This window comes from Pithys albifrons, chromosome 2, assembly GCF_047495875.1.
Source record: "Pithys albifrons albifrons isolate INPA30051 chromosome 2, PitAlb_v1, whole genome shotgun sequence".
Taxonomy (NCBI): Eukaryota; Metazoa; Chordata; class Aves; order Passeriformes; family Thamnophilidae; genus Pithys; species Pithys albifrons.
In genome coordinates this window covers 92,172,909-92,187,243 of record NC_092459.1, presented here as the reverse complement: position 1 = coordinate 92,187,243, position 14,335 = coordinate 92,172,909, and the positions used below count along the sequence as shown (strand labels likewise).

Sequence of the window (14,335 nt, the reverse complement as noted above, 5' to 3'; positions counted from 1 at the left end):
CAATGGGCACAGGTTGTTTGTTATCTGACCCCCAGGTACTGGCTGGTAAAGATGACCTTGTTTTTGAGATGTGTGTAGACTGCCCTTTACAGCAGAATTAGTTAACAGAATTATGCTTAACCTCAGGCAAATACCTTTCCCTTTTACTGTGATTTCAGCATGCTGCTCCCCATATCCATATGACTAATGGTAAGGCCTTGCAAGCCAGTGCAAGTGCCATTAAGACAAGCACCATTCCAGTGATCAAGAGACAGAGGCAAAATTGGCTGGATGCATCAGAAGATGGTTTCTTTATAGCTACAGAAGAGACCAGGTAAGAAAAATGAAATCTCAGCAGGGAATGAGGCTTCACTACATGTATGTTACTGTTCCACTATTTGAATAACAGTTTTTGACATTATTATTTGAGGCTCTGTTACAGCAAAGAGCAATGTTATATCAAAACATATGCCAAACTTTGCATCTTCTAATGTTGTCAGTATTTCATTAATAAGACCTAAAGCTATTTCTCCTTGGCAAAGATTAGAACTTTTAAATTATCATTAATTGTAGTTCATATACAATGAGGTTTAAGGCACCTCTGATCATTCAGTAAAATTTAAATGCCTCCTCAGTGTAGGTTTTACTCTTAAATTTTCAGAACATGAAAAATAGCAAACAGAGGAGCAATATACAGCCAATAGCAACATTTTGAGGCTAGAAATTTCCCTTAAAAGCAATCAAGATGATAATCTACTTCAGCTTTTAATTTACAGATTAATTGGTATAATTTAATGAGCTTTTGCTTTTCCCAGTGGAGCTTGATATCATGGAAGAATCACTAGTTTTATGGAGGTTGCTGTGTTTTCTTCTTTCTCTGTTAAGGTCTGGCCATTTCCTGATTTAATTCAGACTAAGACAAGAAGTTTTAGTCTGTTTTTGTAAGCTGTGCTTGCTGGGCCTGTTATTTAAAAACCTTTAATATCTTGCTTAAGCAAGGGGATTATTACAGCAAGTAACATCAGACTGCTCCTCACTTCTGTGATTATTTCACAGCTGGTAGTTGAAGAAAAATGTAAGTAATAAAATGAGGGAAGAGGAAGAATATATGCAGATATAGAGCTAACAAAGGAAAATGTGCACATTTAGTCCCACTAATGATAGATTAATCTAGGAAAGTTAACATACTAGCACATGACAATTTGATGGTTATTTCAAGTTCAATTAAATATGGCACTTTGTTTTTCTTTTGTATGAGAAATGCAACAATTCATAGAGAGTGGTAGGAGGCTGATGAGCTCTTAGGCTTCTGATTCCAGCCCAGATTGATGGCATTTACTATTTTGAGAGTTGTTTGATGCAAAGAGTTTAGTAGTATCAGACTAATCCCTAGTGTTTCTATCCTGAAAGTGAGACTGGTAACCTTTTGAAATTTTAGAATTTTCAATCTAATTTTTTCCCAGTTACCATAGAGAAGTGCCTGTCATAGGGTTAGATGAGTCTTACACTGGCAGTGACTCCCCACTGATCTATGAGGCAGCCCAGAAAACTTACCTAGACTAGATATTTAAATTCTAGGTGTTCAGAGTAAAGTGAGGTGAGGTCTGCCTTTGCAAATCACTCATCCATGATAGCTCTGCCTGTTCCCATGCTTGGAAATCCCACTCCCCACTCCCATGGCTGCACAAACCATACCCAGGCCAGGGAGCACGACTGTCCCTCCACACCTCTGGTTGGGGCTTAGTCCTCAGAGCTCTGCATCTGCTGCTCTTCTCCAAATAATTCAAAGTTTAAAGAGTAACTTAAATCTCCTGGTATGGAAAACATATGGCAGCCAGTTAGACCTCACTGCTACTCCTCAAAGAAGGAGGGGCTTGAACATGTGCTGCTGCCTCACATGTGCTGTAGGCAACACAGCAGGGAATGCTCAGTGACTGGCGTGGGTTGAGCCCTCCCAGCACAGCTGTTCCTGCTTCGACAAGGCTGACCCTGTAGTTTGATGCCATAACACATGCATACACCTTCCTGCTGTGATAACAATGCACCAAGTGCCTCTCACAGGTTGATCTTAACACTATAACTAATGGGAGAGAGCAAGTTTTTATTCTTTGAAACTCTGTTTCACATGAGATCTGTTCCTTTTCTCTCACAGGGTTTTCCCTTACATTTGTTTTTCTTTTCCTGTCCCCATCCCATCCCCATTGATGCCATCCCTGCCTCAGGTGTGCTTTCTCCTTTCTGAGTTTTTCCTTTCCTTTCACCTTTACTCCAAGATTATTTAGAAGAGACTATGTAGCTTGTTCTTGTCTGGGCTCTCAATTATCTCCATTCTTTAAAGCTCTGAGTGGAAAGCACTGCCTGGTTCTGCTGGAAGGAATACACTGATGTCCAAGATGACAATTAAATGCTCTGCTCTTTGGAGGAAGGTGGAGGATGACATTAGTCCCTGACAGCCAGCCTGTCCTGTCATTGGAGATCCCATAGCACTGATGAGTTGAATGCAATATAATTGCAATGGGAAGAGATATCTAGGGAGGAGTTGTTTGAAAAAGTAGCTCACAATATACCCAGTCATAACACAGAATGAAAAAAAGAGTGAAAAATAAAAATCAGTTGCCAGACTGCAGCCATTAGGTTCTGACCATGTTCTAAACACTCAGCTCAGATATAAATAACCCATTTAAGGTAACAACTCGGTCTGTTTTATTGTGTGAATTTTTTAATTAAAAACATATGTAAGAGAGTCACATGCTAATTATATTAGAAGTAAAAATTATTTTTAGTATAATTGAAGCTTGAAAAAGGTAAAGCGTTTTTCAGTATAATGTTTAGTTTGTAACAGTCCATAACAGTTTTAATTTCTCTGTCCAAAAATATTTTTTTTGTTTAGTGAACTAAGGTTTAAGATTCACATTTCTATAAAACTAGAAGATAAATTTTCACAGACATTTAGCTAAAAAAATTATACTATAACAGATTGTTGATATTATCTGAGAAAAAAAGGATAATATTGCTCCTAAACTAAATGGGGTATCAGTCTATTTCATGTTAATCAAACCAAAGATCTGTATGAGTATTGTAAACATCATTATTCATCAATAGATAAGATAAAAATGTGTATTTATGACTAAAGCTCTATTTTAGAAGATATTTTTAAAGAAATTATCACTATTTCCCTCTGTGAATTTAAGCAGCAATCTTACTTCTGTAAAGTTAACTCTTGTGTATCTAATTTCTCACAGATTTGAGATATTTGTAGCAATGGATGAGTAGGAAACTAAATATTCAGAGCAATGAAAATAATTATGGAAATTAATATCATCTACACTTTCCAAGGCAACCCTTGGAGTTACCCTAGGATTTTAGGGCAGTGCCCTTTATTATTCACTAAGGCCACAGTTCAACAGTGCCTGCAGGTGTACTTAAAATGTAGTGTGAGCATATGTATCATTGAAGCACAAAGACTGGAGTTTGCATCTGAAGGTCAAAATATTTTTAGGTGCTAATCTGGCCTTCAAGATAGAACAGGAATGATCAATTATATGTGCTCCCTTATACATTTCAGCTTGCCTTTTTTTTTTTAAGTTGTAGCTGTTTGAATGCAGTTTTCTCCCTTGTTGCTTATCAGTATCTGAATATCTGGGGAAAAATGTCAGCATAATTCTCATTTGTGTTCCTCTCTTTCCCAGCCCAGTTGCCTCTGCAAAGCCAGGCTACACATTAGGACATTGCCGAGCCCCATCATTACAGTCCAGGACCAGTCTGGGGAATAGACAGTTTTCCCATCTGCCTACATATTAGTGGCATGAAGGAATCATCCTTATAAATTTTTCTATGTGTGTATGCCAATCCCTTTCCTGAATACCTATCAGCATGCTCAGTGAATTTTGCCAATAAATACAGAGGTCTCCAGTTTTCCCATTTCATCTCTGGTGACAAGCTGCACTCTCCACTCAAAACCCTCCCTGATGCCTGTGTGCATCCAGCTCCCATGGGATTTCCATGCCTCTGTTCAGTCACAGGCTCACAGCAGGGATTAATTGAGGCAGAAAACCAGGTGACAGTTCTAGAACAGTTACCTTTTGACATTACATCGTAACTTTATGTTGACCGTTGCTGGATTTAACATTTTTGTACTTTTCTTCTCTTTTTGAATGAAAAAGGAATTCTCATTCCCTACTGTGAAATAACTTGCTTGAGATTTTATTCTAAAGTGTAAATCTGTTTCAACAATTTATTGAAAAATCACTCTTTAAAGAGCCTCACATTTATCACTGCTCACCAAGAGAGTCTCCTTAATTTTTTTTAATATATGTAGATATTACTTGCTGCGATTCTCCTAGCACTGAATGCATGCTCTAGAATTAACCAAAAGTCTCATAACTATAAAAGAATTTTATTCAGGACATTGTACTAAATCACCTTTGCTGTAAGGAAGTATTTTGGGTGACTAGCTGTGATGTGGATCCTATCATAGGTCTGGTTAGAGGCTAACACAGCAAATTACCATATTCTGTGGAGTTAAATTCTTTAGTCAGAATCACTGTTCTGGGACCTATAAATAATAATTGAAAAAATCGAACAGTTCATATTATGGTCTTCAAAATTTTAATAAAAATGTAATATATTGGCTTAATATCTCTTGAATTATATAAGACATAACCATAATCTATGAGTAAAGTTAATAAGATAGCTGTTGAACTGTTGGCTGTCAAGGTGAATATATCTGTTGATTAAAACTTTTCTTACCAATTCTAGGTATGCAGTGTGCATACAGTTCCTATGCTTGTCTTCTGTCCCTAACAGAGCACTTGTGCATGCTAATGATTATACCTGTATAGGGACAGCTAAAACACTGGTTGGTAAATGAATTAATTTTTTTTCCAGCATTTGCATTGTAAGAAATATGTGGAAATGTTTGGCTGAATGCGTTACAGCAGCAGATTCTATATGCTTTCCCTTCATGGGCCAAAAAGCATATTTGCATATAGATCTGCAGTTGAATGACTCGATGCTTGTTTCCTTTCAGTGCTGAAGCAGTTAGAAACCTTCTCACGGTAAGTGCAACTCCATTGGGAATGAGTTAACTGCAACTGCTAAAATTAGAATGTGATCTTTAGCTGTTACCAGCAGACATGGCTTCTGATTTTGCTGATAAAGTGATTTGAGAAGCATCCCTGTGGCAGCATTTTATAGCCAATTTTCATATTCTTCACTTCATGTTCTGTCTCCTAAAGGAAAAGCTTCCCTTGATTTGTTGAGATACTACATAAGGATGTCACAGTTGCTGTGATAATTACCTGATAACACTCATTTTTATTTATGCATGTCTCATAGCACACACAAAAAGCTTAAAAACCAAAGTTGCATGTTGAGAAAGAAGAGAATGTGAAGCTGACAACCACCTTCTGCAAAATTGTTGTCTTGTCATGCTGTCAGTGGTCTGGCTGCCCTACAGAAGTGGGGGAGAGCCAAGCTAGTGCTCACAGCCCTTTGTGCTCCTATGGATACTGCTATCCCTCTGCAGGGTAGCTTTATCAGTGTAAACCCTCACCTGTACCTTTAAAAGCAAAATGAAAACAACTTTGATGAACCCAACACAGTGTTGAGTTGAGAACAATCTGCCCTTGCCCTTCTCCCTCTCAATGTGTGTTTTAATCAAGGCTTAGGCAAGGTCATGCACAGTGTTGGAGTTACCACTTGTAGCACATTGCTTGGAGAAAAGGGAAAACTGGAGGAGTAAGGCTTCAGTGCCTGGGGTCTGATACACAGTGCAGGGGTGCAGGGCTGTATCTGAGCCAGAGTTCCAGTGCTAACTGCTCTGCTCCTTCTTCATCTTCACATGTGCAATTCCTATCACAGAAATGTCCATGGGTATGTTTACTCTTTTTTTTCCAGTTGTTCCCAGCTGTGCAAAAAAAAATTGTGCACCAAAAAAAGTATTTTAATATACACGCAGGGCTGACCTCTGCTTTTTACCAAGATGAAGCACTTTGATTTGAATTGGGATCCTAGTTTTGAACTAGACCATAAATGGATCTGGGGCATAGTGCATTTTCATTTCTTTTGTGCATGGCCTTTAGACCCCAGGCCTGTAACTGGCTGCAAGAAGATGGGTAGATGCATTCTTGGAGCATCAGCTGCAAGCCTGCCTGAGAATGTGATGCACCTACTCTCTAACAAAAAAATCCAAAAAAACAAAAAACAAACAAAAGCCCCCAAAAAACAAATTTAAAAAAAATCAGCCTCTAAGGATGTAATTTTCTGGTTCCTTTGCTTATTATATAGATGTCATACATCTTGAAAAGCAGGATTATGGAATGTATCCGTTAGAATTTTGTGTAATCCCTGCTGATAGGATTGCAAATATCTTATTGATTGGCTACGGCTGAGTACAGGTAAACTGACAACCATTGCCAGTCACCATGACAAAACTGCATAGGGGGAATTTGGGGAGAAACTGTCCTTGCTACAGTTTAGCAGCTGTCCTACTTGGTTAGTTCCTGTTCAAAGTTGTTATATAGTCATGAGAGAGAATAATTATTTCTGAGACCTGTTATTTTGACCTTATTTAGCATGGACTGTTCATGAAGGCTGCACACTGTTCCCACCTTATAAATCATACTTTTCTGAGCCCTAGCTGAGGTATTGTGATACAGAATTGCAAGCAGCTGTGTAGGAACTAGGTCATAATGTCTTGCCATTTCTCATTGAGCACTTTTCATCGGCATACAGACATTTTCTTTCAATATTTACCTACATGATTTTTTCCTCTTGAATCAAAGTAACACTGCTGTGATTATGCAAATGTTTGTTTTTAAAAGCAGGATCCTTACATGGAACTAAAATCAACTCATTTGATGAATGTGAATTTTTTTTAATGTAAGGAATCATAGCTATTTACAAGGAAAACATGTACCTAAAAAAAAATCTCAGAGCTCAGTATAAATTGTGCCATTAGATAGACCTCGTAGACTTGAAGAGTATATAGTATTATGAGTTTTGTTTTATCAGTCTTCAGAACAAATAAAATGCAATCACTCCGCTTGGATGCTATGCATTAATCTTCTCACAGTTTAAAATGGAGTTTCAGAGACATTGTAGTAAGCGTTCTGTTTAAAGCTGCATGGTAGAGAAGGGATGTTGCCATGGTTGGAGTGCTCCCCTGTGACATTGGAAAACATGGTTTCATTGCCTGCTTCCTCACACACTTCCCATGAGACCTCAAGCTAGTCTTTTAAGTCTGTAACTCCAAGCACTTATGTACATCACTCCTCATATCAAAATTAAAAAAGTGCCTCAATACTTTGTTGTAGATTTGGAGGCAATTGCCACTGTACCTCCTGTTCTTTGTCTGAAGAATCAGATGAAGTGTTCTTTATTCTTTCACAAGGGCTGTTGTACCCAGAGCAGGTCAGAAGCCTTACAGGGGATCTTTCAGAGAAAACTCTTTAACCTTTGTTGGTAATAAAATCTCCCTGAAATGCCGCCCACAAGAGTCCAGAAACTGTTGACTGAAACTGGATGATTTGTTAGTTTCAGAGCTGTCTTCACTGATTAGCAGGTGAAAATTAATTAGTGCAGAGCTTTGGTGATGACTGCAGGGAGGCTGAGGCTGGGAACAGATGGTTGTAAATGACCTAGTTACTTCTGCCTGAAAAGTCACACTGTTAGCTCTTGTAAAATGGTCTTGTCTGATCCTACCCTGTTGTGAGCAGAAATTCAAATATGCTACCTCTCTAGGGTGGCTTAGATACCAAAGTATACTTTGCAATTGCCTCTTAGGTAGGAGCTTGAGTGTGGTTAATTCACATGACTCAGCTAAAAATCAGTGGCACATTTAGAAGTGTTACTCAAACACTTGCAGTCTTCTCCACTGCCTTTGACCAAAGGCCTTTCACATAAAGACAGTAATAGCCAGACTGTTTTATATTTGGGAAGGGAAGTATAATTTCTGAAATGAGCCAAATTTATTGTCTTGGGAAACTTGTGAGGGGAAAAAAACCCACCAGTTGAAATACAGGGATGATAATAAGTGCATTAAGAATTGTCTGAAACACAGACGTCAGCAGAGAAGCTCCTGTATAAGCACTTGACTTTTCCTTGAACTTTACTTGCTTTGATAGACCTTCCAGACCCAGTTCAGCAAAGCTCTTAAATCTTTCCTGACTCCCACTGAGCAAAGTCCATCAGCTTGAGTACATCACATAGCCCATACTACACCTTATATGTGAGATATAAACTGGGATGACATGCTGGTTTTTAACCTGTTTTTCTTATGGTTCTTGACAAATTGAGTTTCCTGTGGAATGGTTGGCCATATGGAAAAGTTTTCTTCAGAAGCTGTCTTTTGTGTTTGCACAGAGGATATGATGTAGCTGAACCCAATCCTCTTTACTGGATGTTTTAACTGAAAGTCTTAGGGCTTAGCTTTTTGTTAGCTTGCTGCTAGGCTTCTTCCTAAATCCACATCCCCAGTGGGAATGTGTCATCTTGTAATATTTGGCCATCTTCTATTGTGGGAGTTAAAACCAATTTGGTTTTTAACAAGAAGAAATTTTTCTATAAAGAATCCTCTTTGTATGGGAAGCCAATTTCTCTGTCAAAGCCTTGGGAAACATGCAAAATAACAATAAAAATTGCAAACTTATCAGAACAACATAGCCATCAGCATCTTTAAGTATCAAAGAAAAGGTGAAGCCAAGATTAATTATACAATTGTTGCCTACAGCAAGGCCAGAGCAACACTAGGTTAGGGCTAGAATTAGTCTACTTTCACCATTCCTATGCCTAAACCTCAGAGGTTTATCACATTAAATGTTATCTATTGAGAATTGTAATCCTCAAAGACTGCACAGTGCCAGAGATTTTTTTTTGCTTTTTGCAAGTTCTATGCCATGTGAGCAATAACAACTAGTAGAAGCTGGACACAGGGTTGAGTGTTTTCATCTAAAGGCAGAGAAATACACAGCAATAATGTGCATATAGACAGAGAAACTGTGTGAGTCCTGTGGTGAACACACTGTGGCTAAAGTGAAATAGCAAAAAAGATGATAAAACTGTATTGTGGTGAATATGTTCAAAAATAGGGTATCAGTGATAGTCTTAGAATTCACACAGGACTGCCCACTAAATTTAATTAATATATTGTCATCTATTGGAGCCTTCATTTCAAATTACAGATAAAGGACTTAATTCTGAGCTAGTCCATAGTTCAGTGTATGTAAGAATTTATTACTTATATTTTCCCTGACAGTTTTTTTTTTTTTAAACTCATGACCCTTTGACATAGATGCAAGTAAGGCTGTGGAAAAACAGGCATTAATTGGTCTCCTTTTATGAAAAACCTTGCCTAAGTAGCTAGATAGACATTTTAAATATGAAATACTAAAAAGAACATAATGAATATGACTGTGAAAGTCAAGCACAGAGATAACTAACAGTTCTTGTCAAACATCTAAGGGGACTTGACTGGCTGTTTTCATATCTTGTGCTATGAATAAAGGCTAAACCAGTTACGTGACAAAATACAATAGAACTGTTGTTCTAGTGGAGAAAGCACAGATCCAAACTTTAAAATTCTAGTGTTGTTTGATGTGAGACACCAGGCAAGTAATTTAACCTCTCTGGAGATCCACCTTTTTGTTGTTAAGCTTGAATAATAATAATGTATATCTACTCTTTGGGATGCTGTGCCATTTTCAATTAAGCAGTCCAGCAAGCACTATGAGATACTGATATGAAAAATGCTGACCATAAGGTGGAGAGCAGGATGGGTTCCAGAAAATGAACCCACATAGACCCTTGGTCACATGAATATTACAAAAAACCTCCAATCTTTGACATGAAAAGTACCTTAGAAATTAACATCAAATCATTCTGTGGCAAAGCTTTCCTCTGTTGATGCTGCAATACAGATTTCTGCATTGGAGCTTCTGTGTGTAGAGAACTGCTGATTATGCAAAACATCGATGGTGTGGAGGAGATCCCTAGGGAAAGGTTTTGTGAGGTAATTTTTTCTCTCCAACTCTTTCTGGTAAGACTGAATAATTTTTATTTACCAGCCCCTGCTAAAGAGCAAGTAGCCAGGATGCCAAGAAGCTCCTCCATATATACTCTATTGGTGCATGTTATTCCAGGAAAACTATATGCATAATTGATCAAAATCAAGCATATTGTCAATCTTTATAAACCTCACATATATTATAAACTGTAATACTGCAAACATAGCTTTCAGGCCAAAAACCTCAGTTGAAACTTATCCTGAAGTAATCAAACAAGGTAAGGAAAAAAAGAAAGAAAAATATTAATAAAAATATAAAAGAGAAGTATCTCTTTTTTTCCCCCTGTGGAGCATACAATAGAAAGTTTTCACTTATCTTGGGCTTAAATAAACCTATTTATTTAACAAAATATTTTTGAAAATTTTCAATCCAGTTTTTAATGTTGCTGGAAAAATGGCATTTAGTGCCTGTAGCCCAAGGCCAGAAACAGAAGTTGTATGTTCTGAATGTTTATGTCATCTTAAAGTCTGAGATAAGACTGCAATTTTGAATTAATATGCAAGGTATTTAGGGTGTAGTTGAAAGTAACATTGCTTTCCTCTTCTCTCAGGGCAAGTGCCTATCTAAGGAAAAATTATATGTTGCCAAGTGGGAAGTTTTTTCATCTCATAGTGAGTAATATTTAACCAGTATACAGAATGGCCAGCCTTCTGCAGAATAAATAGATGGTTTTGAAAATTCCTATTGGTAGGGTATAAAATTGTCTAGTGTAGGAATTCATCCACATCCTGCTAATATTGCTAGGAAGAATAAAGGAGTTGCTTTGAGATCTGCTGGTGTTTGTGCCTGTGAGAAGGCTTTCTGGCTTCTTGGATTCCCAGGGTGGCTGGGTATTGACGAAGCTGCAGTGATCGTGCGTGTTTGTTCTCAGAGAAGAGAGGTTAAGCAACTCTTTATTGAATAGAGCAGACTTCCTGCCTTGCAGCCTTTGCAGTGTAAGGCAACTAAGGAGAGGCTAATGAATTTCAGATAAGGTGCAGAGCAGCTGTCTGGTGGCTCAGGTTACAACTCTGTTGAAGCCTGAGCCATTGTTTTGTTTTAAGGAGTATGAATAATTTAATTTTTTACCCATTCCATCAAGCTACCTTTGCTAGGACTTGGCAGTTCTACTCCACTCCACAGAGTAGGACACTGTCATGAAATGCTGTGAATCCAAAGGCAGGTTTTTCTCCCTTCCTTGAGAGAAGGACTGTGTGAAGAACATGGCTCTGTGCATGGCTCTGCCATCATCACCGCTGCGTGGCGCGTGACGGTGAGGTACCAATCCCTGCTGAGCCCACAAAGCTCTACCCAACACACATGGCAAGTCCATGTTGACCTCTGTGGTGTCCATCATTCTTAACAACTAGAGGGTTTGTAACAACAACAAGGGTTTGTTTTTTACAGCTGTTCCTACCACAAATGAGTCTGATAGGGCCTCTATGCTTTTGGCTTCTGTGAGAAGTCAGTCTTGCACCAAGATCGATGTGTAATCATTGTTGTCTCAGCAGTAGGTAAGCTTAGTCTCTTGGTGCTAAGCACTGAGCTCACAGATGAACCGAGAGGATAATTTTATTTGCTGATTGTTAAGGTATTGATTTAGTCATCATGTTATGACTGATGTATGTCAGCATCTCTTTATATGTTTTTTAGGTGTTAAAAGTTTTTCTCAGTTCCAACATTCAACTGAAAAATTAATAGTGATGATGAGAATAAGACTTTGCATTTCTTTAATTCCTTCTCTCCTAGCATCCTAAACCACTTTAAAATATTATTGAAATATGTTATTTTCAGAGGAAATGAAAGCATGGAAAAATCTATTGAATGAGGTGATTATTCCAAAAGCCATGACAGTTGCTTGCAGTAAAACGGGATAGCAATCATTTCAATAGTGGTTCCTGTTGTTCTGGGCACTCTAAAAATGCACACAAAGAGATGGTTTCTGCTCTGAGGAGATTTTGATCTGAGTAGATTTTAAATCAGCAGTAGGGAGAAAGAGACAGAGAGGTGACTTGTGCCAAACAATAGGTCAGCCATGACACAATCATAGAAGTCTATGCTTTAAACACTTGACCTGGATTTTTTTCTCCCAATAAAGAAAATGCTTAAAACCCATTATTTATGGATTTCCATATATACATAGTAGGTATAAGCTCTTGCTCTGAGACACAAAACATCAGAGAAGCCCTCAAGGTGGTGCAGTTCTGAAAAAATGCCTTAGGAAGATCTGACACCATTATTTGTAACTGGTGTGTCTAAAAATTATTGTTCATAGAGAAGAGTCTTGCTCCATAAATATTGATAACAAATTGAAAGATACACACCAGAAAAGGAAAGCATTTCCTTGCTAGCAGGAGAAAAATAAGCTCTTAAAACATTTAAATTATATTGGCATGCCTACAGCAGCACCTCTTTAATCTTGTAAAGGTTGTATCACTCTATCTGCCATCTGTATAAGTTTATAATGCAACTATGTGGCTCATGGCAACAGCTTTCTGGTAGCCCCATGCTTATTAAAACCTTCCAATTTGTTTTTATAAATTAGCATTTCCCAAGGACCTTACTTTAAAAAGTTGTTATCAGTGTCAACCTATTTTTGCCTTCCAAAACTGTTTTTTTTCCTTGTTTCTGTCATTTTGGGATCAGATTAAAATTTTAATGGAATATGGGAAATGTTTACCCTGAACGTGCTGGAAAAAAAAGTCTAAACGAGCAAGCCAAAGTAGTTAAATAAAATACTTCTCATTTTCAAACAGGTAGAAATGTAGGAAGTGCTGTGAGTCAGTCTCTGTATCCTGCCAGATTTCTAAGTATCTGTGCCTACAGCTTCATCCCTGTTAAATTCTCTTTGGGCAGACAGCATTAAATACATTTTGGCCTTTCGCTTTTTTAAAAAGCCTGTTGAAACTGATAAAAACCTATCAGCTTCCTAAGATAGTGCCCCCTCCTTTAATTTAATCCACTGAATAGTTATAATATACCTCTGGATACAAGAAGCCCTCAGAGAATTAAGCAATAATTTCATCTAATAACCCCCAAGGAATAGTGGTTATTTTTTAAATAGTTGTTTTTGTTAACTGGCCTTGAGCTTGCACTGAAAATTTACATTGCACAAAATTTACAATTCCTTGGAGCAGCAGCAACTTCACCAGTTTTTTTTTTCTTTTCATTTTTTAGTTTAGTTTTTCTCTCTGAATGGCTCGATGGTGTTAGACTGATTGCAAGTTTCACATAAAATTTGTGCCAGAATGAAAATCCTGCCTTCCAGTGTTGCCAGTATTTTATGCATCCAGCACATTTAAATTGCTATTTACAGTTGGCAGGTTGTAGCAGAATACTTTTCCCCAGTTGAGAGATTAGGTGGGATTTCAACTATGATTGTCCAGGGAATCAGTTTCCTTCCTCCTGCTGCCAACCTGTTCATGCTCCTTGTGCTATCAATTGGATAACAATACTTTTCCACAGCACTAGGTCTTATATAGAAGGATGTTGCTCGAATGGCATCAGTTTGAGAAAGACTCAGGCAAAAATATCAAACTAATTTAATCAGAGTGTGAAAAATAGTACTATGTCCTTCATCTTCAAACTCTGTAGCTAGGTTTGTATTAGGTCATTAATATATTTATGGTGGAAACAGAACTGAAAGCAATTCTGGATCTTGGTAATTAAGAAGGGTTGTGGACACCTCACAAGTGTGTGTGTGTTGGGGACAATTTCTCTGCATAGGAAAATGTTTATTTCTTTCAAAACAAGGTTCGTCATCTTCTAAAATGTCAGCAGGCCTTTACATGCAATTAATTTCTCTCACAGTAAAAACTTTTCTCATAAATTGTATTTATTTGATATTACTTCTTGAGAACTGTTGGTGCAGCTAATAAGACCGAAGTCGGTCTAGTTATCACAACTCCTGCGTCTAATGCAGAGGAGGCGAGAGTGATGCACAACAGTTTATGTATGTGGCAGCAGATAAGCTCGATATCAAGAAAGCTAAAGCAAGTAATGCCTGTAACTCCTACTGGAAAAGGCTTGAAAAATGCGTTCTTGACTAATATCAACTGGAAGTCACCTCTCTTTATTCAAATTTAAAAATTGATAAGGTTTTAGTGTGTGGCATAATTAGAGACAGGAACTTTGAGTCAGCTTTTACAAATGTGAAATTTTGTCCCCAGCTATCCTATTCCTGAGAAATCTAGACATAATAGATTATATAAGATTGTGCTTAACTTCACCAGATGGTTAGTTACATGGAACGCACTGGGATCCTGAGAGAGGGTTCATTAATTGAAATGATTCACCTGATTAAATTTAAGCAT

At 37.7% G+C, this 14,335-nt stretch overlaps 1 protein-coding gene across 3 annotated transcripts in view; it reads left to right on the top strand.

Annotated features, from left to right (window-relative positions):
* Window positions 1-14,335, top strand: part of MTA3 (metastasis associated 1 family member 3) — a 137,237-nt gene that overhangs the window by 115,481 nt on the left and 7,421 nt on the right. For 2 of the 3 annotated variants that reach the window (XM_071577557.1, XM_071577566.1), the window contains exons 18-19: window positions 159-313; window positions 5,009-5,036. In XM_071577557.1, coding sequence (XP_071433658.1) covers window positions 159-313; window positions 5,009-5,036 — 183 coding nt within the window. The remainder of the gene's footprint in view (window positions 1-158; window positions 314-5,008; window positions 5,037-14,335) is intronic. The other variant, XM_071577550.1, reaches the window with a different exon arrangement.